The sequence below is a fragment of the Polypterus senegalus genome, chromosome 4 (genome assembly GCF_016835505.1).
Source record: "Polypterus senegalus isolate Bchr_013 chromosome 4, ASM1683550v1, whole genome shotgun sequence".
NCBI lineage: Eukaryota > Metazoa > Chordata > Cladistia > Polypteriformes > Polypteridae > Polypterus > Polypterus senegalus.
Window position 1 is genome coordinate 37,622,699 of NC_053157.1, and position 27,892 is coordinate 37,650,590.

Here is a 27,892-nt window from a genome sequence, read left to right on the forward strand (position 1 = left end):
GTATTCTAAATCAGCCAACTACTGCACCACTGCTCAAAATTCTGATTCTCCTTATAAATACGACCCATCATGCCCTCCTGCATTTAGTACAACACAATATAAGAGAGTGGGCCTCACCCCCGTAACCTTCCTCACATGCAAGTACGATCCAGGCAACAGCAGCCGCCCACAGAGCCCTGTGAAGTCCTTGGTAAATGGAATGGCTTGCAGACGGGTAACTGGGAACGTCGTTTAAAAAATATGGCACAGCGATCAGCAGAGCCAAGAGGATGAATGTGGAAACCCAGCCAGCTGCAGCCTGTCTCTGGAAAATAAAGCAAAAACAAACAGGAGGAGTGCGTTCCCAAATTAGCTCATCAGTCAATCTTTATTAAATGAATGCTGAAATGTCCTTTTTAACACCTGCGAAGTTTAAAAAGAGGCTGCCATTGATTGACTTTCTTTCACAGGGACAATACGAGAGGGGAATCATTCCTGATAAATGTCAACACTTGGAGTGTTTCACATTCTCAGGCATGCACACCACATTAAACCGTTCGTTCTGAGGCTATGTGTGTGTTTAATAATTGAGAGGACTTTCTGATAATAATAACGACTCATTACATTTATAGAGCACTTTTCAAGGTACTCATAGCGCTTTACACAGTGAGCATCCACCTGCATGATGCGACGGCAGCCATTTTGCGCTCGTACGCTCACCACACATTAGCTGTTAGGTGATGAAGGGGTGAGAGATATGTGAGAGCTATGCTGAGACCTCTGAACCCTTTTTCTGCTGATTGTCAGGGGGTACTTCAGTGGTATCTGAAATAGAGATAAAGAATAACTCATAAATGAAGCATCGTAATGCAAAGCTAGAAAAGATCAGCTCAGCAGGTACAGTGCAGGCTTGATTTACTAGAGGGTGGCACCACAGAAGCCTTCAGGTGACATGGAACACCCATGACGAGGTGGGTGTATGACGGTCACATAAAATACAGTTGTGGCCAAACGTTCTGAGAATGACACAAGTGTTGGTTTTCACAAAGTTTGCTCTTTTTGTCAGATATTTCTATGACATACTTTAAGTTTATGCAAAGCGTCCATATTTGTAGTGTTGGCTCTTCCTTTTCAAGACCTCTGCAATTGGCCCTGGCATGCTGTCCATCAACTTCTGGGCCAAATCCTGACTGATGGCAGCCCATTCTTGCATAATCAATGCTTGGAGTTTGTCAGAATTTGTGGGTTTTTGTTTGTCTGCCCACCTCTTGAGGATTGACCACAACTTCTCAATTGGATTTAGGTTTGGGGAGTTTCCTGGCCATGGACTGAAAATTTCAATATTTTGTTCCCTGGGCCACTCAGTTATCACTTTTGCCTTATGGCATGGTGCTCCATTATGCTGGAAAAGGCATTGTTCATCACCAAACTGTTCTTGGATGGTTGGGAGAAATTGCTCTGTCTTGAAAAAGAAGGGCCAACACTACAAATACTGACTCTTTGCATAAACTTAATGTATTTGTCAATAAAAGCCATTGAAACTTATGAAATGCTTGTAATTATACCTCAATATACCATAGAAACATCTGACAAAAAGATCTAAAAACACTGAAGCAGCAAACTTTGTGAAAACCAATACTTGTGTCATTCTCAAAACATTTGGCCACGACTCTTCATGGAAAGGAGGCGGGAAATCATCATTGCTAATGCGATGATTGGTTAAATTCTCAGTGCAGGGTGAAGAAGAGGAGGACAACTTCACATCAAGTCCCAGACCCCATACCTCGGTGTCAAACTTTCCCTGCACCTTTTTAAAGCTCCACTGCCCCATTGCTTCAATGAATGGTCCAAGTGCCCAGGACTGAGTTGTAACCACACCCATAGGGTGAGCTGATCCGTTTACAGGACATCTTGGTTTATTACTGGTGCTCAATGGAACATGTAGTAATGTGAAAACGTCTGTGGCACTTTGGACAGTTCACAAAAATATGAGTCTCACAGGATTATTTTATATCTTCTACATTATATTCATAGTCAATAGAAAAGAGCACATTTTTGAGTTCCAAAAATTCCTTTTGCTAAAAGAGAAACAATACAAAAAATCATTTAAATGTCCTTAAAGAAAGAAACTAACCCACTACACTACTGGAAGACTTTACAGTTAAGAACGTGAGATCTTTGTAGGCCCTTATGATCAAAGAGATAAGGTGCAGGTTGAATCAAGGTGATTAAGTGAAACAGAAACAGCTCCGTAGAGGGAAGAAAACTGGGCAAGGGACAACCAGACTAAAAAGGTAAGGTTGTGGTAGATGTGAAGGATTAACTATATGTACAAATCTTATACTGTGGCAAAAGTGAGCATAGCAACAAGACACAAGGTGGTCATCCTGCATCACCAAGGTCTCTCCAATGCAGCAGGCAGATGCCATCCAAACTCTTCTGCAGAAGTCCAAATAAATGTGCAAAGTCGAGGACTGAAAATGCAGCGGTTCAATCGCTGAAACTGAGTGCAGCAAATGAGAAATGCATCAACATTAACGTCTCTTTGAAATTTGGACATATCCAGCCTGGCTCTCAGCTCAGAACCGGCCGAAAACTCTGGGCTCCTGGTAAAGCCATATGCAGTCTGGAGAAGACTTATCAGATGTGGTGTTCATGGAAGAGTTGTGACCAAAACGCCATGCTTCTAAGGTGGAAACCAAACCAATCAATTCATCTACACCTGAAAAGACAAGGACTGGGGTAAAGGAAAATGGAAGCAGGTGCTCTGGATGATGAGCAGGAGTCTGAAAGACAGAAGGTGGCTTGTCAACCAAAGGGCTGGAGAGAACAGTATATGGATGAACTCTCAAGCGCACTGGAGGTTCCCTGCAGGTTTGGGGCTTGTAATGGAGTTAATGATTTGATCAAAATTGATGCCCATCTCAGTGCTGAGAAGTGCAGGCATATTCATAGCTATCACATAATACCATCGGGGCGGCGTCTAATTGGTTTCAATTTCATTTGGCAGCATGATAAAGACCACAAACATACAGACATCGTTCAGCAGTGAAAAGATGAACAGGGAATCCTACAAGAGATGTCATGGCCACCCAGAGGCCTGATCTCAACATCACTGAGCCGTTCTAAAGGAAGATGGTCAAAGTCGGTAGTGGAATTGTGGCGAGTTCTCCAAGAGACTTGGAAAAGACGTTCACATAAGGAAATTCAGAAACTGTATGACTGTGGACCTCAAAGAAGACATGGACTGGTCATACCAAAACTTAATTTTATTCATTTTATTCTGTCTACTGCACTTTCACTGTTCATGGCAATATTTTGGAAAGCCTTCCTGCTTTGTTACAAGTGCCTAAGACCTTTGCACAGCCTTGTACAGGTACTACTAGTCATCACGGTCTGCTTCATTTAACACAGTGGCCATTGACGGGGGTCATGTTTCATTTATAGTTAGTCTCACCCATCACCCACCCTAGTCTGATGCTGATCTCCTGTAGTGAAGATAAAGAGCTGACTTGTTGAAGTGATAACATTACATCCTACTCTGGTCTGGTGCTTTTATGGATTGATGATTCCATCCTCTGCATTTGCACCATTGAGTATCAAGTTTTTAATGAGTGGACAGAAAGCTGGCCAAAAGGCTTCTCTCCCTTATTGAGTGATGCATACCTCAGTTCTCAGCAGATGTTCCTTCTTCTCTTTCATGAATACTCCCAGGAGGATCCCCACTACATAAGGGGCACATCTGGCATGAGGCATAACGTAATAATAGTCAAAGTATGCAGCATGCGACCTGAAAGAAGAAGAAACAGATCAGGGTTCAAATACAGCAAGAGCAGAGTCAGGCCTTCTTCCATCTACCCATACAGCTGCCTGTTTACTTATCCATTGCAGACTCACAAGGAGCCCGGGCCAATCCAAAAACCACAGGGTATCAGGCAAAAACCCACCCTGGATGGGGTGCCAGTCTCCGTCACTGGACAGACACACACAACAGGCCAGATGAGAGTCATCCATCAACCTCACCTTCATGTCTTTAGAATGTGGTTGGGACAGAGAAGACCCTACATAGATATGGTTCACAGAGGAAGGACCAGGCTGGTAATTTGAACCCAAAACTATAGAGGTGGTCACTTTAGTTTTGCTTTAAATGTAACATTTGGTGCTGTCACTGAGACTTGACAGTCCATGACTAATTCACATTTTCCATCTATCTTTCTGTTTTCTATACCCACTTTTCTCTTGGCCATAATTATGGGATGCATTCAATGATACTGTAGCTATCGTAACGTGCAGCGGATACCGAAAGTATTTCAGCCCCTTCACTTTCTGTGCTGTACATTTATTCTTAAATAGATACATTTGCCATTTTTGCCCATCGATCTACACTCAAGAACCTGCGATGACAAAGTGAAAGCATGTTTTCAGAACGGTTTGCAATTTTATTAAAAATCAAAAGCTGAAATCCCTCATTTGTATAAGTATTCAGACCCTTTGCCGTGGCCCTCCAAATTGTTGTCGGGTGCATCTTGTTTGTTTTAATTATTTTTGTGAAGTGTCTAGAATTTGACTGGAGTCCAACTGAGTTGGTTGGACATCACCTAGAAAGGCACACGTGTGTCTATAGAAGGTCACACCATTTACACTGTATGTCAGGAGAAAAACCCAGCCATGGAACTCTCTGTGGACCTCCACGTTAGACCAGGGTAAGGGAATAAAACCATTTCTAAAGCTCTGAGTGTCCCCAGGAACACAATGGTCTCAATAATTGTGAAATGGAAGAAGTCATGAGCCACCAACTGAATAATCAGGCAAAAAGGCCATGGTCAGGGAGGTGACCAAGAACCCAATGTTCACTGTAACAGAGCTTCAGATGTCCCCTGCTGAGATGGAAGAACATGCTAGAAGGACGACCGTCTCAGCAGCACTGCATCAATCAGGCGTTTATGACAGAGTGGCTAGATGGAAGCCACTCCTGCGTGAAAGGCGTAAGACAGCCCGCTAGGAAGAAAAAGATTCTGTGGTCTAATGAAACAACAATTGTCCTCTTTTCACTGTAAAAAATAAATCTTGCATGTGTGAAAAATAATAAAAAAAAATAGCTAACTATACGCAAAATAATCATTACCTTAATTAATAAAAATGGGTTTTACCCTTTTTCTTGATTATTTTAATTCTAATTCAATAAAAAAATTAAGAATAATGTTAACTTATTATTTTTCTTGAAATGTAAACATTTTTTGTAACTTATTGTATGTAAAAAAAATATACTGTGAATTGAACACATTTAAGTTAAGTTAAATTTAATGACAGGGCACTTCCTCTTACATCGAAATGTTAGAGGAAGTGCCGTGTCATTACATTGATTTCCTGGTCTTTACAACAACGCATTCAGCTGTAACGCTTATCCATAATAAGAGCTATTTTACTACGAATGTGTAAGTATAAAGCATATTAATTCTGTAATGAATAACTAGTATTTAATCTCATAGTTACAGATGTAAGCATTTGTTGTTTTCACGAAAAGTTTCCCTTCATGTGGGAAACATGGCGGGCAAGGTAGCGTCTTTCTAACAACTTACCTCGTTGGTTTGCTTTAAAAAGCAAGCAAATTTCTCGGATAGTTACGTATGTTCATATGTTTTTTGTTATCGTTTGAAACTTTTATTTTACACAGAAAAAGAAAATGACACTTTGAGATAAGTTTGAGAACGATATGGCGTTTGTCCTAAACTACGACCTGTAAACAACATGTAAAGACGTTTGCCTAACCGTCATGTTATTATTTGACCTCTTATTTAATTAGTGTTCTACATAGGCCATGTATTTTCTGGTTAATTTTTAACATTTTGATTTATTTAGCGATGTTTGATTTCCTATTTTATTTCAGGATTTTCGCTATCGCATACTGAAAAGTAGTGAAAAGGCGGCCATTCATTTAAGAGGACATGTTGGCGTAAATGCAGGAAGTGTTTGAAGAGCGGCGCCTGCTGCAGGATTTCACTCTTTCACTCTCTGTTTCCTTCCCGTTTACCACTCATTCCTGGGACATTATTTGATTGAGATATACTTTTTGAAGAAAGTTTAAAAAAAGAAAAGACAATTCTCATTGACATTTGAATGTCAGTAATTCAGTAAAAATTATCCTCAGACATTTGATTTAATTTTCCTTTGAAAATATAACTCCGTTGTTGTGACTATCTCTGTATGTTCAAATAAATAAAGATATATGGATTTTTTAGCATGTATTTGTTAAGTCATTACTGTCCAGCGTTGCATACTCACTTTTTTTGAGTACTTTAATTCAAATGAAAATCGGAGTAAAATGAAACCATTTTTGCCACTACTTATATTTAATCAAACTCATTTATTTTAGGTAAATTTGAGTTAATTAATAAATTAAGTTTACTCAGTAGTGCAGTATATTAAATCTACTCAAAAATATTGCTTGTAATTTGTTGCCTTATTTTTTTTAAGTAATTTTAACGCAGTATTTTTTACAGTGTGGACAGAACTCCAAGCACTATGTCTGGTAAAGACCAGGCAAGCCTATCACATGTCTAATACCATCCAGACGGTGATGCATGGTGGTGGCAGCTTCATACTATGGGGGTGATGCTCAGCAGTAGGCACAGGAAGACAGGTCAGAATGGAGGGAAGGATGAATTCAACTAAATACAGAGAGGTCCTTTAAGAAAACCTGCTCCAGAGTGACGTGACCTCAGACAGGGGTGAGACAATGACCCAAAGCATACAGCCAAGAGAACACTGGAGAAACTTCAGGGCAAGGCACTGACTGTCCTTGAGTGGCCCAGGCTTATATCTAATAGAACATCTGTGGAGAGACCTGAAGATGGCAGTTTGCAGACAATCTAACAAAGCTTGAGAGGAGGAATGGGATAAACTGGCCAAATCTGGGTGTGCGGAGCTTGGAGACACCAACCTAAGAAGATTCATGTGATTGAGAGATTCCAGTTTAAATTCAAAAGCACACAATAAAGTAAGCAGAAAGTGGAGGGGCCTGAATACTTCCTGAATCCGCTGTAATTTAAGACGCTCGATTCTAAATTATTGAACTTAGGGCCTGTAGGGAGGTAGCATTGTCCACAAGTTGACTATAAGACCTATAGCCATGGTTCTTAGTCTTGGGGGTGCCATGGCCAGGACTGCTGCTGGTCACTGCTTGTGCAGTGTTTTTATGTTCTTCCCATGTCCATGCAGGTTTTCATTCTAACACCTCACTGACGTATGTGTGTTAGCCTGTATGGTGACTTCACTTGAGTCGTTAGCACCCCTCACATTCGCCATGATGCTGCTACTGCAGGCTTTTTAACACCCTCCGAGATGTTGTCTCTTTTCCTGACACCAAATTTGATGGTCACCTACAGATATTACTGCATGGAAAAAGCTATGGGAGGTAGACTGTACTGGAAACTCTTTCCTGATCAGTGACCGGACAAAATGCGTGCCAGGTTTTGTCCTCCCCAGGCAGGACTGAGTCACACTGAACCGCTACTGAACAGGGGTTGGCTGATGTGCTGCAAACCTGCATAGATTGGGGCATCATGACAACCCGCTTTGCTCCTGTGGACAACGACAAACCATGGCCCACATCATCATCGGCTGTCACGTCATAACGTTTAGTGGTGGTCTTGCCATGGTGCATACATCATGAGCATCTTGCTATTGACTTGTTGAGACGAGATAGCTGCAATTCGCTAAACATTGTGCCCTGTGGTGGGTGGCCACAGGTGTTTCCTGCCCAGTCCCCAGCTGGTGCCATACCAACAATATGTCATGCATTGGAATAAGCAGGCTTGGAAAACTGGCAAATTGTAACATGCATGACGAAAGCTCATACTTCATGAAGTACGGGACAAATTCAGTGTCGATGTATTCCGTGGCGTTTGGCATTTTGTTTAGTACTCCTAGAGCTTGACAAGTGAACTACAGAATATGATTGCCACGCTTTCCTTGCATCACTTACAGTTGCAACTGAAGTTCAATGAAACAAAGCAAATTATATATAAAAAAAAAAACAATTCTTACGCTGTGAGCGGCAGAGAAACTGGTAAGTGCAGAAAGGCAGTGAGCAAAGCCCCGGACAGGCTGGAGGTCAGCAGGAGGACGGTGGCCACTGTAATCATGGCGTATTTACTTCTGGAAAGATCAAAGACACGTTCAAGTGAGAAGTGACAAGCAAAAAATGTCAGGCGTAGTAAGAAAGATGAATTCCCCCATGTTACCTGTGCTCATGTTGCTGGTGTTAGCTTACAGCTTCGATGACCCAATGTGGCATTACGATCTTTATTGCCTCAACATTAAGGGATAACGTCAGGGGCAGAGAAGCTTAGCTGCATTCAGTCAGAATTTGCTTTTGTGATTAGAGATCCAAATAGCATGTGGTGTCAGGAAAGGGAAAGGCGTCCAAGTTTTATTTGAGAAGGGGACTGAGAGAGTGCTAAAAAGTACAGTAAGTCAGATTGCTAAGCACATCATCAGTACATGACTCTGGAGCTGGAGTGTCTTTACAGTCCGCTAGCCCAGAAATCATCACAAAAAGACGGCAAACGCCTTTGGGCTGTCAGGACAGGTGGTTTCTAAAGTAGTAAGGCAAGTGTGCGAAGCAATTGGAGTCCACTTGGGTGCTGTCACTGAGTCCAAAGTAGAGGAGCTTGTAGCAGGGTTTCACTCGGCTCATGGCTACCCTCAGTGCATTTGTGCCATGGATGGGACTCAGAAATAAAGCAGCCATCCACAAATTCGATGGATTATTTTGATCAGAAAGATTGGAGGTTTTCTTTTAGCAAACGAGCCACCTGTGATTACAAGTGTTAATTTATTGACGTCGTAGTTAAATGGTAATGTTTATGATGCCCGTATTTTTGCAAATTCCATGCTAAACACACATTTGAAAACTTTATATTCAAGTGTGTTACTGAGGAATAACTCCACTTCACTATCAGTCCACACATACGATTCCCCTTTACCTTGATGCTCCATTGTTGTTAGCCTTACTGAACCGGTTAAAACTTTTTTCAGACTTCTGATTGGCCAACATGGTTCAGTAGGAAAACTCCCATTTAAAAAATACCCAGTTACATGTGGGCTAGGCCTAAGTAACCAATGGAGACCTCAGCGTTAACATTTGCAGTGCACCATGTGATGCACACGTCTCTGTTACATGCTGTTTGGTGTTAGAATTGTAAAAACAGTGTTAATGTTTGTGATACGCCATCTACTGGAATGACAAACACAATGCATTTTATAACTAAAAATATTGTGATGTGCCATCTTTGGGAATTACAGACACATAACAACCGGACAGACACACAATCACTTATCTGTCTATTAAGGTGGATAAATTGATATTTTAGAGTATGCTGTTATGATTGGCTCTTTTTTTTAATTTAGTTTTCATATTTGACAATATTCATGGTTAGTATATAAATTTTGGACTTTAATGCTGTTTGTAATAATAAAAATGTCCTTACGTTTTTTGTTTTTTTTTTAGTGTTGGTTTTAATTCTCAAGGCGTAAGTCATAGCAGTCTGTGGTCCTCCCAATGTTGGCCTTCAACCCCAGTCAGTCACATAATAAAAGCTGCTAAGCAACAGACACTGATGGGTGTGGCCATGGGATAAAGGCAAACCTATGGAGCGACTGGGGTGGAGCCTTAACCCATTCTTGACGCCCTGTTAATTATTTCTTAATTTCATCCTTAGCTCCTGTACCTTTAGATAAAAGTTTTATCTGCAAGTCATAAGGCAGGGGTGCCCCCACTTTTTCGGCTTGCAAGCTACTTTTAAAATGACCAGGTTGAAATGATCTACCTACATTAAAAATGATATATACAGTAATCCCTCGCTATATCGCGCTTCGACTTTCGCGGCTTGACTCTATCGCAGATTTTATATGAAAGCATAACTAAATGTATAACGCGGATTTTTCACTGATTCGCGGGTTCTGCAGACAATGTGTTTTTTACTTCCTGTACATGCTTCCTCAGTTGGTTTTCCCAGTTGATTTCATACAAGGGACGCTATTGGCGGATGACTGAGAAGCTAACCAATCAGAGCACGCAGTTAAGTTCCTGCCTGCTGAATGCAGTGTTAACCAGGAAGTCTCGTCTCGCTCATTCAGCATCAACGTGTTTCGCTGTGTAAAGAGTTGTGCTCTTTTGTGTTTATCTTTGTGCATAGTCAAGCCCTTCATTATGGCTCCAAAACGATCTGCTACTGCTTCAGAGGCCGTGCCCAAGCGCAAACGGAAGATGTTAACGATTGCGAAAAGGTAAACGTTTTGGATTTGTTGAAGGCTACGGTTCTTTTTATTTAAAAAGTAGGAAAGGAATATAAGATCTACGGCCGCAGTGTCCTTTTAACCAGGGTGCAAAACAAGTTGTAAGTGGATGTAATAAGGCAGTAGTCTGGAAGGAATCTGCTTTAGGGATTTGGATTGAAGACTGCCAGAAGAAGAACAACGGCAGTGCTACACAATCGCCTGAAGTGGCTCCTTTAAGGGCTGTAACGCTCTCCTTTGTTGTGCAGTAAAATAAAACTCATTGTTATCGGACAAGTCATCGTGTCATTGTTGGTGAGAACCATAATTAATTTTCTACTTACAGTACTTAGTACATGTACGTACGTTTAGTGTCACTGTACACACATTTACTGTATACTATTTTTCTTGCATTGTACGTATTTATTGCTGGTGGCCTGTCTATCGTAATGGCTGTAACATATGTGATATCGGAGACACTCGATATCTTTAAAATAATATTTAGGTTTTACTGTATATAAACAGTGTGTTTATATACATAATTTCAATGAATCTTACCTAATATCTAAGAGAATACAAAGGGATTATGCTGTATAACTCTGCAGGGAATATTTATAAACAGTGTGGGAGAGTTTATAAGGGCTTAAAATATATAAAAATAACCATAGAAACATATGGTTTCTACTTCACGGATTTTCACCTATCGCGGGGGGTCTGGAATGCAACCCCCGTTATCGAGGAGGGGTTACTGTATACTGAGTATACTTAATACATAAAATGAATGTTGTCGTCCTTGCATAACTGAATAACCTTTATGGCACAATAACAATTCAATACATTTATGGTCACTACAGTATTTGGATTTAATAATCGTCATGTGGTAAAAGGCTGACTCGCATAAATAAGTAGAGCCGAATAATGCAGTCAAGGAGCTTTTGAATTGAGCCGAGTGAAAAATGACGGCTGTCTGATTAACTGCGATTTTAGTTCCCTCTCCTTTCTCTTTCTCAGATCGCTTTTCAGAAGGACGTCAGTTTTGCAGTTTTTATGAACAGTTCCAAAGTGCCTTTCCACATTTTCCTTCTTTGGAATAACAATGCTAGATTGACAGATCAGACAAATACACTTCGATTGTGACATTGTGAGAAAATAAATCCTCTTCCGATTCCACATCCAGCCCATACCCTCCCCAAACAATTTTTTTTAAAATCCCTTCTTTAGTCGATATAAATTGGAAGGCTAACTAGATCACAGCCGGAGTTTTGCAGTAGCTTGTGCGTTTGATTGTGCGTGCAGGATGACCAGTGTGTCAGAAGAAAAGAGATCTCAGACTGGCCGCCCTGTATGTCAATCAAGTGGCAAATGTCATAGAGAGGATATATGATAGACTAACGTTTAAAAAAAATTTTTTTGAATGCAACGCGATCTACCTGCACTACCTTTGCGATCTACCGGTCGATCGCAATTGACGCATTGGGGCACCCCTGTCATAAGGTTTACTCAATCGCTACTGATAGATATTGTTTGTTGTACAGTCATACATCAATTTACAGCCAACCGAGTTAAGGCAATTGGTGCTTATGCCCAATAGGAAAACAATCAGGTAATACTGTTGTAGAAATTGCCAGAACCGGCCACAGTAATAAATCATTCATTATTATCATTATTATTTCACGGGGTCTCCTATATTTTCTGACTCTTGTAAGACCCTTAAGGGTTTGTTTTGACCGGCGCAGCTCCATATGCTAATGCATTCAGACTGCACGACCTTCTCCTACACCACTTTTCTCAACAATTATGACCCCATGTCCCAGATTTGCCCGTTTAAGTTCACTGTCAGCAATTGAAAACCGCTCCCTTGGTGAGACGAGCCATATTCAGGGCCTCCTGGTGAAACAAGTTCACTTAGAAATGGAGAAATATTGAGGTCAATCACTAAGGTGACCCTCAAAACCCACTCATGGATCAACCATAGCAACCTGAAACCCACCAGCAACGGGATCCAGTGGTCGAGAAACACTGGCTTAGGGAACCCACTTGCGATCTTATCAACATGAAGTGCAAAGTTATAGGATGTTTCTGTATATTTACTGTGCATTCAGAAGCCCTGCTTTACTTACATACCTTTGAAATACAAAGAGTAGAACGGGTGTTAGAATATAAAGCTGCATGTCAACCGCCAGATACCAGGACCAGGGAATGCACTAGAAACAACAAAACAGAATTAATTATAATGCAATACTTTACATACGCCAGATTTACTGTACAAATAACTTTAATTTAATGATCTTAAAATTAGATGTAGAAACTATGCATTTGTATCTGTGGCACCAATCGCCTGAAAACTACTGAAGATACTGATTTCAAATTTAGTGACCATATTTAATTAAGAAGTCTCCACACAACACAATGGGAAGTCTGAGCAAAATGGAAATATCTAAAAGGAGTTTTTTTTGGAAGGGCCTGAAGATGAAACTTAACTGAGAATCGAGTCCAAGTCGATAGCCAAAAAAATCAATCCTCATCAAACCAAGAATCATAACTCCAACATCATCATCGAAATAACTATCGCAAAGCTTCTGTTAACTAATATTCACTACGAAGTGCGAAGTTTTCATTTTCAATCCAATCTCCAATTACCCAGAAATCCTCAGGACTGACCTTTATGCAGCTCCATCACTGACGTAACACATCATACACCTGATCAGGTTTCCATAGCGACCAGCAGATAAGATACCGGCAACCATTATGAAAACTAGCGGAGTCGGGAAATACGTGAAAAATACTAACATCTTAAAGAGTGTCTCTGAAAAATATGTACAGAATGGAATTGTACTCTGCTTGTTTTAAAACCCTAATTTGAAGGTAAAAGGAGCACAAAGCATGCAGAAAAATATGATTACAATTCAAACTGGTAATAAAAATGAAGTAAGTTTTGGTTATTAATAGATAAACATCTTTATGAGAACAGAAATAATTTGTTTTTAAAAGATTTCATGCAAACAATGGCACTTCTGTAGGTAATTAAAAAAATATTTAATTTTTAATCTGTTTATAATAACCCTCTACTTTCTCTTGTTAAGCATTTTAAAAAATTTCCCTCATATGCTGAATGTAATTTCTTATTTTGAAACATACTGCTTTTTGTAGTAAGTGAAATTGTCTTTATGCCAGGTGGTGCAGGCCTGTTTCCAGCTCCATTGGCCCTGCAGTGTTCCCTTGTGTGTGTGTGTGTGTGTGTTTAGTGACAGAGCTTATTCTTGGTGTTAAGATAATGCTGCCCATTGTTTTTATTTAATTGTGTGTTTGCACTGCTTGTTTGCGCCTTTACCAGTCAAGGCAATGCAGCGCGAGCCAGCAAAGGGATTTGACAAGACCAGTACCATTTACTCCCTTAATGGTAGCGAAATTATTCTAGAAAAAAAAGAACGAACAATAGCAGGACAGCATCAGACACAACATCAGACATCTGACCAGAATGGGGCTGAGGGGCATCTTGGCCGGCTTCTCACTGCTAAAGAGCACTGCCTGACTGTGCTAAATTTGTAAAAGCCACTAAGAAAACCTTAGGAATGCTCCGTTCACTTTGTGGAAGAGAAGCCAGCAGGATGATGTCTCTGGCTGCTTCAGAGAAGCATGGGATTTCAGCGTGGTAAGAACAGGCATTTAAAAAATGATTATTCTTTTCATTTTCTTGCCAGCTATGCGGTGGTTATTGCTGCGACTAGACAGACCCCAAGGTCTTCTATTTGTGTGGTATGTGTAGTTTGTGTGTTCTTTCCATGGTATTGTGGCTTGTCCATTTTTACTTTCAGGTCTTCAGTTCTAATCCTGACATATCGCTTTTTTAGATGAGGCCATTCATAACCAATTGATTTTCCAGAGCAGCTGGTGGTGGCAGGACTCACTCAGTTTACTTAACATTTAAATCTAAATGACTCAATTATGTCAGATAATAACGACGTCAGAGAGTGTCACAGTGTACCTCATTGTTGATTGATGTTTCGTGACGTGAACTTGTCCATCTTGCTAGTCATTAGCAAAGGTGGGACTGGCTTACTGAGACTTAGTTCCTCCTACTCCATTCGGCGCATAGAGCAGCAAGTTTCCTCCAGTAAATTCGATCAGTCGTGATGGTTATGACTTCATTCTGCTCAGAGTCAGCAGTTTGTAGATCTTTGTGGAAGTGGTACACCAGGGCTTGAATGGCCATTCTTGTTTCGGCTGCCCACTTCTGGGTGTCCAGGGGCCTCATTTATAAATGGTGCATATACAGAAAAATGTGGTGTTACACCCGTTTCCACACTCACTTTGAGATGTATAAAAACTAAACTTGGCATAAAGCCACGCACATTTTCACGCCAGGGTCCACCCCATTTTCACGTTTCTGCTCGGTTTTACAAACTGGTGGCATCCAAGGTCAAAGCAGTGCTACTGTTTTTTGTGGCCTGCTTTTCTTTTTTAAATTCTAAAAAGAAACTATAAAAACTGCAGCTCTGCAGAGTTGTAGGTGTTTTCCTGACTAGTACGGTAAAAGGCAAGTAGTCTTTTTAAGAATAGCGAGTCACCTCAAAGTAAAGAGCAGAGAATCGATCCATTTTGGAGCTCGGTACCAAGACTACACTATAAAGACCCATTCAGAGAATTATTTTGCTTATGTAAATTTTCCACGCTATTAATGTGCTGCTTTATTGTACACAAAAAGTGTGTTGCATTATGCAAGAATGTAGCGTGCCACATATATACAGTAATGTTGCACACAATCGTGGCTTGCCCGTAGCTGAAGTGTTGCGCTATGATGAACCTGACCCTGACCCACCAAATGATCAGCCAGATCGGACAGCGTTACGACTTCGTTTGAATGTAGTTAGCAGAATGTAAAAATCAGATGCAGCATTTATTTGTTAACCAATTCATTTAAATTGTGGTCAGCATCACATAGTACAGCTCTTATATTCCTTTAGTTCATTGGCCACATTTCTTACAGCATCCACTAGTGCATTTTGTGACTCAGAACGGAGTCCGTCAGCACACTGCCAGATGGTCTACCAGCGGTTTCTGAGGCAGAGGTGTGTGTGCAGCCAACATGCGAACACATTCTCGGCACCGCATCACCATCATGTCATTAGCACAGAGGTCAACTTTTGTAATTATCTGAAACAGAATACACAGACTGTGGGCTGCGACTCACTTTTCACGCCGACTTTAATATCTGACCACTTCTTTTTTTCTTTCGGGCACTGTGCCACTTTCTGAACTTGAACTTTTGAATGTCTCCACCACGCTTTTGTTGCTTGTACCACTATGTAAGCCAACAAGTAGTATGTTTTCCTTGCCCCCACTTTACATTTGCTGAAATTCGTCTTTCTTTCACGTGGTTTTTTTCCATTGTCTTTTAACCAAACACTGAACAGAATGTGATATTTATTTTGATTCGCATATTAAAATATGCAAAATTCTGGGAAGAGTCAGGTGGGACTATAGGTGTATGCACGTGCGTTAAATTTGTAAAGTGGAAGTGCATGGAACTTGGTGTATGCACAGATTGTTTGGATTGTTTTGTGCATATGGACATTTCCACTTGTGTCTGTACGCCATGTTTTAGTCTGAATTATACATGAGGATCCAGGTCATTGCAAATCATGGGTAGGAGATGGGCAGTTTGACAGTTTGTGTGACTGAGTCTTACAGCTTTGGCAGTAGAAGCCAAGTATGCATTATAAGCATCTTGGATGGAATAAGTTGAGTCGCTTGGTTGTGCTCTTGGTTGCCTGCCACATCTTGTTGGTGTAGAGGTAGTTGGCAACACAATGCTGTTGTAGAGCTGTATTTTGCTAGTGCAATTGATTGATGTCATTGACCAGAGTTGGCACATGCATTGGAATACTGTCACCAATCCTCTTCACCAGTTGCCACCACAATTAAAATATTTTTGCCTCCTCCTTACACAAAACTTAGATAAATGAAAAATTGTGTGAAAGCAGTGAACAAAGAAGGTGAAGGATTTCAATATTTTTATAGAAGTTTCCATGAATAACTGATTGCAAAATTAAGAGAGGCGTTTTTGTTGGTCCACAAATTGGCCACATCGTCAATAACAAGAATTGTGTGGATCTGCTTGTGGGGCAGACAGAAACCATGTAGAAGGCATTCAAGGATGTGGTGAGAATTTCCTTGCCAACTACAGAGCACCAAACAACGCCCAATTTGTTGACACCATGCTTCAAGTATACAAAACCATGAAGTGTCACATGTCACTAGAGGTTCATTTTCTGGATTCAGACTTGAACTTCTTCTTTGCTAATCTTGATTCAGTCAATGATAACATGGTGAAAGGTTTCACCAGGACATTGCAACAATGGAAAAGCTGAATCAGAGCAAGAAGAATCCATCAGTGTTTGCCGACTATTGTTGGACAGTGAAATGAGAAGCATCTGATGCTGAGTCAAGTCAAGTCAAACTGGAGAGCATGCGTTGCTGCACCCACTACATGACAAAACAACTCGGGATCCCGGTTTTCAACTCCCCAGGCAGACACACAGTCCAGTCCCACCGTCCGGAAATGACCCTCTATCTGCTGCAGCCGGGTGTTATGTGGGTGACCCCTTGGCCTGGTTCAGCCATTCGGGTCCCCAACAATGAGGATCTTATGAGCAGGATCACCCTCGGGGAAGCATGCCACATGGCCGTAGTGCCGTAACTGACGCTCCCTCACAATGCAGGTAATGTACCTCATTCGGAACTCCATGAGCAACTGCTCATTCGATAAAAAGTCAAACCAACAGTGCCCAAGGATTTTCCGGAGAGACACAGTACCAAAAGGAGTCCAGTCTTCATCTCAGGTCACTGGATAGCGTCCATGTCTCACAACCATATAGCAAGACAGGAAGCACCTGGACTCTAAAGACTTGGACCTTCATCCTTTTTCAGAGATATCGGGTGCGCCACACACTCCTTTCCAGCGACCTCATGACCCCCCCATGGTCTCCCAATCTGTCTAACTGACTTCATAGGAAGATTCACCAGAGACATGAATGTCACTGCCACGGTAAGTAAACCTCTCAACAAGGTCAACACTCTCTCCGCAAACAGACACACTGCTGATGGCTGTGCCCAAGAGGTCATTAAAGGCCTGGATCTTGGTTTTTATCCAGGACACTCAGACTCCTCGCTCAGTCTCTCGAGCGTCCTGATCAGAGTCTCCATTGACTCCGCGAAGATCACAGCATCGTCAGCAAAGTCAAGATCCGTGAATCTTTCTTCACCAACAGATGCCCCACAGCCACTGGACCCCACAACCTTGCCCAACACCCAGTCCATACAAGCATTGAACAGAGTAGGAGCAAAAACACACCCCTGACGAACCCCAGAATCAACTGGGAAAAACTCTGATGCTGAGTACAAGTAAAAATCAGCAGCAAAACATGTCATCTACAGTATCTATCTCATCTTCCAAAACCACAAAAACATTTTTTGATTCAACTCTGCTGAACTAATGCAATATGTCAACATCACTAAGCAATTAGACATGTGACATTCAATAAAAGTTCATTTGATGTTTCTCCAAACTACTACGTAATACAGACCAGTTGAAATTATATTTGCATTCACCTTGAAGTTGTATATCATAATCACCCAATTTTTTAGGAAACAAAACTTATCCTGTGATATCAATCCTCAATAACAAATCTAAAGCAAAAGACTATCAAAATATGTATAAATTATTCTTAGTAATCTAACAAGGAAGTGGTTTCATTTCATAGTGAATCTACAATTTGGATTGCAGAAGTTGTGTGCCACCATCTTATATAGGCAGGAAGAAATGACATACAGTAAGTAATATGTAACGTTGACTTCTGTGTCATATGGCTGGCAACTGTAAGCCATGTGACCAGAGCCAGGCAATATTCAGCACAACATGGCAGTGACCGACCTGCCATAAAAAAACAAAGCAGTGTTGCTATAAAAAAGATAAACTATTTAAAAAATCCCAAAACCAAAACATAAAAACACAAAATGTAGAAAAGTTCAGATCAGGTTGGGGAGCATGCACTGGTACAGCATGCTGCCATACACATCACACAAAGAAACAGCTCGGGATCCTGGTTGGCAACCCCCAAGGCAGACACGCGGTCCATAATAACCCTCTATCTGCCACAGACAGGTGGTATGTGGCCACCCCCTTGGCCTGGTCCAGCCGCTTGGGTCTTCAATAATGAGAATCCTGTGAGCCAGATCACCCTTGGAGAATTGCGCCGTAACTGATGCTCCCTCACAATGCAGGTAATGTGCCTCATTTGGGACTCCATGAGCAACCACTTGTTCAAACCAGCGTTACCCAAAGTTTCTCCAAAGAGACACAGAACTGAAGGAGTCCAGTCTTCATCTCAGTTCACTGGATTGTGTCCATGTCTTGCAAAACATAAAGCAAAACAGGAAGCACCAGGACTTTAAAGACTTGGATCTTCATCCCGTTGCAGAGATATCAACACCACCATGACTCCTCATGCTCTCCATATCTGTGTAGTGACTTCACAGGAAGAGTCACCAGAGACATGAATCTCACTGCCAAGGTAAGTAAACCTCTCGACAAGGTCGACACTCTCTCCGCAGACAGACACACTACTGATGGCTGTGACCAAGAGGTCATTAAAGGCCTGGTTTTTATCCAGGAGACTCGTAAGCCCAGACACTCAGGCTCCCACATTTCACAGAGAGAATACCAAACTGCAGTCAAGTCATTAGAAAGAATGTAAAGAATAAAAAAAAAACTCACAATCTCACTGGACTCAAAGAAGTTGTTTATTAGCAAGAGATTTGTCCACCAGCGTCGTTTGCAGTTCTCAGTTTGCATCTCTGCAAAGTTCCAGAAGGAGCCTTTTTGCATGACGGGCAGAAGACCAACACACAAACACACGGTATACAGGTGGAGGGGCTGAATTCTGAAAGAGATGACAGGGCAGATGTTGGCTGGGTGGTCAGCACTACCAAGCACTTAAACATTCAAAATTGGGAGGGGACATTTGTGGCCCTTTAGTGCAATATTCGTTTTAATCCTGCTCTCTGTTTTCCAACACTGCTTTTGTATTACAACATCACAGGAAGCCAAATCTGATCTTGGGAGCGTATGGCACTAGGCAGAAATCCATTGTAGTTGGGGCTCCAGTCCACCACAGGGCCCAGTGATGCAATCACCTGGTCCCTTATGTGGGACCAGTGTGCAGTTGATGGTTAGCTTAACATGATGGTGGAGGACAACCAGACACGGAGAAAACTTAAAAATGTCACATTATACCAACTCTGAACCCCGACCAGGGCCAGCTGCTGTGTCACCACAACCCCAATTTTGGTCAAAGCTGCCTGTGTCATTGACTGCGATTTATAAAGTACCACACTCTGCACAGGTGACAACTGTGCCGATGTCTAAACCCAAGAGTTTAGAAGTGAGCCACATATGGGGTTGAAATTAGGCAGCCCCCTTTATTGGTAGAATTAGTTTGGGGCTCATTTTTTTAAACAGTACCAACTCTGACTTACAAACCCTCAGATTCCATACAATTGTTTGGTTATGCTGTGTTATATTATTTTCTATACATGGTCTTCTAAAATCCAAATTTGCACCATATTCCACTTCTGTACATTTCTTTGTTGTCTTCAGTTGCAGGTTTGTAGTATTAATTTTGATTTGATGGGCGCTGACCTGTCATAAATAGTCTACAGCAATAACACAAGCAACAACAATCATCCATCCACTATCCATCTATCATCCAACCCGCTATATCCTAACTACAGGGTCACGAGGGTCTGCTGGAGCCAATGCCAGCCAACACAGGGCACAGGCAGGAAACAAACCCCGGGCATGGCGCCAGCCCACCGCAGAACAACAATAATGATAAGAATAATTCTAATCCTCAAACTGGTCTAGCATGGAAGAGACAGACACAACAGAATAAATCTACGCGATTAAAACAGCAATCTCTAAAGACTGATTTAGATCATCTCATAAATGGGCTTACATTAAAATTTGCATTAAAACTCAGCAAACATTTTTTCTCCGTTGTTCGCCACCATCTCTTGGTGTGCTTAGATCTTCTCTGAAGTTGGGCATTGATTGGATAGTTAGATAAGTTACATACGTGAGGGTACAGTAAATAGGAATTATGGGTAAATGCTTAACTGTTTCCATTCTGCCTTAATTTCATTGAACTTTTGTGATTATTTTAAGTCTGTCAGTTTGATTTATTATTTTAAATGAAATTTATATGTTAAGAAGCTACCTTGTTAATATTATAATTAGCTTGTCACCATCGGTGTAAGCTACCTGTTGAACTAATAGCTTTATTATACAAAATGATTTCATTTCTTTAGATAAATGCTAATAATAATAAAGTCTGCTAATATAGCCCAATTCCTAACATGTCTTCTGCAGTGTCCCCCCTCGTGAGGGTATTCTTCTAAGACGTTGCCATAAGAAATCAGACATCTTCCTTGATGTTCATAAGCTGTAAATTCTCTGTTTTATATCCAAGCCCTCCATATTTTGCTTTCACCAGTCGTAACTCCTCTCTCACGTCTCCGTGTTTGTATGTAGATGTCTGGTATGGTGGGGCGCCATTTACAGGGTTGCCTACACTCTTAAAAAGAGCGATTCTTTAATGGCGTTTTATGGCTCTTTACGGGGTGTTTGGTTTCTTGTAGAACTATTGCTTGACATTCTGGAAGGGGTCTCTGTGTATGAAGATGGTTCTTATAGATGTATGGTAGGCTCCATGGCAGGATGGTGACAGATTAAGGAAACCTGGACTTGGCCCGTGGTATTACATGCAGGAGGAGTCTTTTCAAATTCTTGACTTATTGGTATTTAACAAATCTGTTACCATCTGTGATGGACGGCTGGGGGTCCTGCCCAGACGGGACGCCCTTTATAAGAGAAGACCAGGGAACGGATATACTACCAGGAGTACCTCCCCCGGGAGAGCCCCCTTGGTTTACATCGGGGATACGGATTTGGAGCTCAGAAGCTCAACCCGCTGGGGGTACGTGGCCATCACCAGGGGGTACCTGGACAGCTCCAGTGTCTGGGCATGCAGCACTTCCGCCACACCCGGCACTTCTGGGTGCAGTATAAAGGAGGCCGCCTCACTCCATCCAGAAGCCAGAGTCGGGTGGAGGAGGACGAGGTTGTGAGTGAGGAGTGGAGGTGACAAAAGAAAGATGGAGTGCGGGACCTTATTGTAAGAATAGAACGTGTGTTATTTTGGACATTTTGAGTCCGTATCTGTCTGTGTCCGGGCTGATCTCCTACACACCTATTCATATTTATTTACTGTACTGTATGGTTATGGTATGGTATTCATGGTTACTTCCTGTTACAGATCTAAATAAATTAAGGTTATTTCTGGAACCTTCATGTGGAAGGGTCTTTTGGAATCCAAAAAGTGGTTCCCATGTGGGACTGCTCTGAAGAACCTCTCTGGCACCTTCATTTGTAAAAATGTCTGGGGTGGCCCTGGCTGTGTGCTCTTTGGCATATGCAAGTGACCTTCAACTTTTACTGCTGATCGCATGTCGACATATTCAGAATTCAGAGTCCAACAAGATGGTCTTACCTTTTATATCGGTTCAGCACGTATTTTACCACAATCCAGAAGATGCCTTTGCCCTTTGAGTTTTTAATCAACGTCAATAAAGACTGCACACTTAGCAGCCCCCTGTAAAATATGACAAGTATTTAAAAATTGGAGATGTACAGTATGAATGGGACGGCATTTTAGAAAAAGTACGATCAGTCTGAATGCTGCTGGCCTCTTCAACTCCTCATGCTGAGGCATCTCATTAAATGAGCCAACACAACAGCCCCATATTCACATTCTGTTGTCTTCTGTATGTCTAATACATAAGAGCAGGTATAAGCCAATCCCTGTACAGCTTTTAATTTGGTTTGTCATGTGTATGAAGATTAAAAAAATAAAATAAAAAGCAATATTAAAAGAGTTTTTCCTTCCATTTTTTATACTCATTTTCTCAAATAGAGAATTGAAGTGATAGCAGGCGAGCAGCCATGGAAGAGTGGCGCTATATTCACCTGTAGTGGAGGAATGTTTTAGAAAAAATAAAAAAATAAAGGAATTGTGATATATGACAATGAATAAATCAATAAAAGCAATCTACCCACCCATCTATTTTCTAAACCTGGTAATCCAAAGTAGGATAGTGGAGACGCTGAAGTCTGTTATAGCAAACACACAAGGCAGGAACAATCCCTGGACAGGCCGCCAGTCCATAATGTGGTGAACACAGAAACACGTACACACACACACAGACACGCACACACACACACAGACACGCACACACATACAGACACACACACAGACACACACACACACACAGACACACACACACACAGACACACACACAGACACGCACACACACAGACACACACAGACACACACACACACACACAGACACGCACACACATACAGACACACACACACACACACAGACACGCACACACATACAGACACACACACACACACACACACACACACACACACACACACACACATCGGGGGCCAGTTTAACATCTCCAGTCTTTAGGAAGAAACCCACGTGGACACGGGGAGAACATGAAATCTCCATGCAGGGAGCACCCAGGCCACATTACCTCTGTGCCACCCACAGTTCATCGTTTATTTATTTCTTTTTTTATTGTCATATTTCACAATATGTTTATTTATTTTTACTTATTATGACACTGACACCTTCATCCACGTGACTTATAACATTTAAACTACAACTGATTATATTTCTGTTTGTTTTTCCTCAGTAGCTGGATTTGGACCTAGAAACACGAAGCTCAAAGCCTGCACCACACTGTCTGCCAATTTGTATTTTTATCTGTTTACTTAATTTTGTCCAAAATATTCCTCCATACTAGACATCGCAAACAGAAGTGTATATTTACAATATAATTGTATAAAGTAAGTATAAAGTAATAAAATATGATAATTGTCATACATACTTTCATATGTACACAAACCGGCAGATAAACATACTCAGTTATGCACACAGATATTACATTTTTTAATGTAAAATTTTTAGTGCTGATAAACAATGATATTGCAAAATGGTCTAAAACTAAGGCCAGAAAGCAATTAAGAAAAAGATAACAAAACTTAAAAAAACAAAACTCCAGTAGAAAAATATATTTGTGGGGACCCCAATTTTTAGAAAAGAAAAACATCAAAACATTACAAATATGATAGATTACTAGGAAGAAATGGCTCACCTACAAAAACTTGAGCACAACAAACAGAACATGAATGCACTCCAAAGTTATTTTGTAACGACAGTAAAAATATAAATGAATGTCAATAATTCTACCTAGAAAGTGTAGGATAATGTGATGAGGTGTTTTAACAGCACGTATTTCAATTTGGGGCCTGTGTAGGCCGAAGCCTACCTGTGGGGTTTGGGGTCAGACTACCTGGAGTGAGGCCAATGGTTTGACTGACCAGTGAAGATTCTGGCCTGGTTTTTGGGTCTTTCAGAGGTCTTACAACTTTTTTTCATTTTTTGAGTGCACTCATATCATAACACTTCATTGGCACCCAACTCTGATTTTCATTCTGATTCTAGCTTTACATCAGGAGGAAGGTGGAAATTTGGAGAATTTATTCAGAAGAGACCCAGAAACGAAGGATAAGAGTTCATGGAGGTTAGCTGTGAAAACGAGTGAGTGAAGAGCTGGCCTTTAGTCGTATGTGTCTACAGTATTTACTTGCTGTGGGAAATTTTAGGAGTTTCAATTTATAATCCCACACTTTTCCATCTCCATTCTCTTCTTGTGTATTTTTGGTTGTAGTTTTCAAAGAAATGGAGGTTGTTTGATATGCAGAAATCCTAAGTAAAGATTAAACTACTTTTAGTGTAAATAAAAAAGCAATAAGAACCCATTGGTAGGATAGCACTGCTTAAATACACTGTGACCACCACATGGTATTTTTGAGTATGTTAATTACCAGTTTATGTTTTGTATATTTAAATGAGATTAGAGGTAAGCATCAGGTTATAACTCAGAGAATTCTGGTGAGAAATGTGTCTCTGAATTATACAATTAGAGCTTCTAAGAATTTCCAGCTGGAAACTCTTATTTCCCATAGCGCATTAGACACAACAACAAGGAGGAATGGCTGACGTGCCAGTGCCATTGCATGAATTTTTCAGGCTGACGCAACTCATCCAGTCCCCAATAAGTGAGTTGTTTTGGCACATTGTTTTGTTAAGGCAACTTGAAGCATCAGATATTAATCTATAGAGTTTAAACAATTGTGCCATGGCCTTTTCTATGTTCCGTAATGTAGTGTACACAGGCAATTCTCAAAAATATAGGTGGCTTGTGATTGGCTCTTGAGGCAGAATAATGTGAATGTTCTGGCACATGCCCTCAGAATAATAAGTATGAAAAGAAATAAAACGTAACCATCCCAATTTGAGACTATAAGGGTGCTGCAGAGACACACACAAGAACAAAAGGTCTCCCTGAGGTCAGCTGAGATTATGTTAATAATAATAATAATTCTTTATATTTATACAGTACTATTCTCGCTACTCAAAGTGCTTCTCATAGCCACTTCAACCACCACTAATGTGTAGCATCCGCCTGGATGATGTCATGTCAGCCATTTTGTGCCAGTACACTCACCATACATTAACTGTTAGGTAGTGAAGTGATGAGAGAGAGAGGGGGCTCAAGAATGGCTAGGCCGTGGTGGGCACTTTAGCCTGGACATCGGTATACACCCTACTCTTTACAAAGTATGTCCAGGGATCTTTAATGACCACAGAGAGTCAGGACCTCGGTTTTACGTTTGATCCAAAGGACGGTGCCATCTTTACAGCACAGTGACCCCATCACTGCCCTGGGGCATTGGAATCCACATTCAGACCACAGGGTAAGCGCCCCCTGCCGGCCTCACCAACACCTCTTCCAGCAGCAATCCAAGCTGTTTTGGTCTCCCATACATGAAACATGCTTAGCTTCAGGTGGATGACCTGTTATGAAGTGTTCTCCTGAGTCAAATGAATTATAATCTGCTCCTTATCATTTATTTTCTATTTGAATGAAGCAAATATGTAGAATGGATGGGTCAGGTGATCTACTCCTGAACAAAATGAACAAATGACAGCAGAAATGCACTTTTGTGTCAGATATACACTACAGTGTCACTGCAAAATACACTTCCTCATGGCTTACCTACCCAATAAGCAGGAAGGTGTCCACTGCTAAGTATGCTGGTCCACCTATGGTCAGGATGTTCAATGGATTTCGAGTAACACTGTTTTTCCAGCGGTTGGAATTATCTGCAAGAAAAGAAAGCAGAAAGATATAAAAACTCACAGAACTACTGCCTGATGGTGAGCACTCTGGTTTCTTCCAGAGGATTACGTCATAGAGATTAACCAAGACAAAGAGGAAGTTCAAACAATTTCAGGCTTTTAAGATCTTCAGAGATCCTTCAGGATCCACACTCAGGTCCTCCACCATGCCTACCTTTACTAGCGGGTGGGCTACACATTAAGCTTTTCAGTGATGCTTGACAAGATGGCATCTTATTTTGAGTCCTGCACCCTGGATTTTCACTATTAGTCTGTAATTTTCACGTTTCAAAAAATGATGGCAATGAAAACCTGCACTATAAAGTGAATATCAGAAAGTAAAGATCTTCGAACCTCTAATCATTTCAAGGTTGCAGCAAGACAGAGACCACCATAGTATCATCTACGAAAAGTAGCAATCATCTCTTCTGAATAACAAATTTACAAGACCACACCTATACTGTGCCAAACGAGACCTGCCAAAGCCAGTCTCTTTAAGCCATGTGACACTGGTGGTAGCCACTCCACCACCACGGTACCCTCAACTATTAACGTAAAAATATGGCTGGTGCCTGCTAAACCCTGGGTGTTGATTTAGAACCTCTGTATCAAGAACAAGCCATTCACCTCAGCAGGTTTGCCAATTCTATCCACCTAATTCCTCCAAAATAACTTCAGATCAGGATTTAAAGATCCCTAAAATCTTACTCTCTACCACACTACAGTACTTGGTAGCTCATTCCATGTGCCTATGGTTGTAACATTTCTAATTTTTGTGCAAATTCAGGCCTTATTTTAAAATCCATTTATAAATTTCTCATAGCAAGCCAGAGGCCAGATCTCATTGAATCTTTCTTCTCTACACTTTCTCTAGTGCTGCTACATCCTTTTTGTAATATGGGGATCAAAACTGCACACAGCTCTCCAGATGATGGCTCAACAGTGAGTTATACATGGTAACTTGATCATAAGCGCCCTTGACGTGTAGTCTACACACTATGCTATGTAACCTAACACCCTATTAGCCTTGTTGATTGCTTCTGTGCTCCTTCTTGATGTTGACGACACTACGACTCCTAAATCTTTCCCATAAGGCCTAATTTCAATTTTCAGATGTCCCATCGTGTACTCAGTTCTAACATTTTTACTTCCTATATGTAATACTTTACATTTACCAACATTAAATTTCATCTGCCACAAATCTGTCCAAGTCTGAATGTCGTCCAAGTCCCACTGTAATGATTCAAAGGATTTGATATTATCCACCATTCCACCTTGTTTGGTTATCATCTGCAAACTTCTTTGGGTCATTTATCTAAGTATTTAAAACAGGATCATCTCTAATATGCTATTTTCTAATCAGTCCCTAAATAAGAATAGGACAGTAACGGCCTATTAGTCATCTCCATGGCTAAATAAGAAATGTGTTGAAGTACATGATTAGATGATCTGTTTCACTGAAAAGCTGATCACCACCTCCACCATCACTGATCTGTAGCCACGTCATGTGAACATTTCAAGGCATTGCTGCCATCATTCAACATTTCCCTTTAGATTTTCAGTTCACTCTACCTAAATTAATCATAGACCAGATCTGGATGGTGTGTCCTGAAATAATCCAAAGGAGACTCAGAACTCGAATCCCATTCAAGGTTGAATAGCTTCTTCCAGTGGTTTGGGCACTCAGGACTGCTGCCGCTGTATTTTGTAGAGATATGGTTGCCATGAAGTGATCGAAGAAGCTCTTTTCTCCTAAATGAAATTAAAACCAAACAATATTATAACGAAATAGGAAAACATGGAAGAAATTAAAAAAAAACAATCAAAAAGAAATGCATAAATGCAAACTAGGAGAAAGGATCGGAGCTTTCCGTCCTTAAAACACTTAACAACATCTGTGATTTGATTCTCAAAAGAGCAACGTTTGCTGCTCCCATCAATTACGTATAAACCAAATCTCAATGAAAAATCAAGTATTTTACTCAGGACATCCAATAATAAGTGGCAAACTACATTTTTGAAGATAAATCCGTTTACTTGGACATGTTGGAAGTGCAGGCATCTGATGTTTATAATACAACAGCAATGGCGTCATGTGCCACACATTCCCAGTCATTCTGTCCACCAGCCTCATGACGACCATGACGCAAAATGGTGGTGCACAAATCAAAAACAAAATAGTGTCACTGGAGAACATCTTCTGTTTTAAACATTATCTAAAAACACATCAAAGTAAAAAATAATAATACAGTCAACC

General features: G+C 40.9%; 1 protein-coding gene across 4 annotated transcripts in view; it reads right to left on the reverse strand.

The window, feature by feature from the left end:
- The window catches only part of oacyl (O-acyltransferase like), a 56,849-nt gene that overhangs the window by 7,836 nt on the left and 21,121 nt on the right, over nucleotides 1-27,892 (reverse strand). For 2 of the 4 annotated variants that reach the window (XM_039750481.1, XM_039750484.1), the window contains 8 exons: nucleotides 27,208-27,387; nucleotides 25,518-25,620; nucleotides 21,867-21,968; nucleotides 19,034-19,199; nucleotides 12,382-12,461; nucleotides 8,026-8,136; nucleotides 3,646-3,769; nucleotides 118-304 (listed from right to left, as the gene is read on the reverse strand). In XM_039750481.1, the coding sequence (XP_039606415.1) occupies nucleotides 118-304; nucleotides 3,646-3,769; nucleotides 8,026-8,136; nucleotides 12,382-12,461; nucleotides 19,034-19,199; nucleotides 21,867-21,968; nucleotides 25,518-25,620; nucleotides 27,208-27,387 (1,053 nt within the window). The remainder of the gene's footprint in view (nucleotides 1-117; nucleotides 305-3,645; nucleotides 3,770-8,025; nucleotides 8,137-12,381; nucleotides 12,462-19,033; nucleotides 19,200-21,866; nucleotides 21,969-25,517; nucleotides 25,621-27,207; nucleotides 27,388-27,892) is intronic. The other 2 variants (XM_039750485.1, XM_039750482.1) reach the window with 2 other exon arrangements.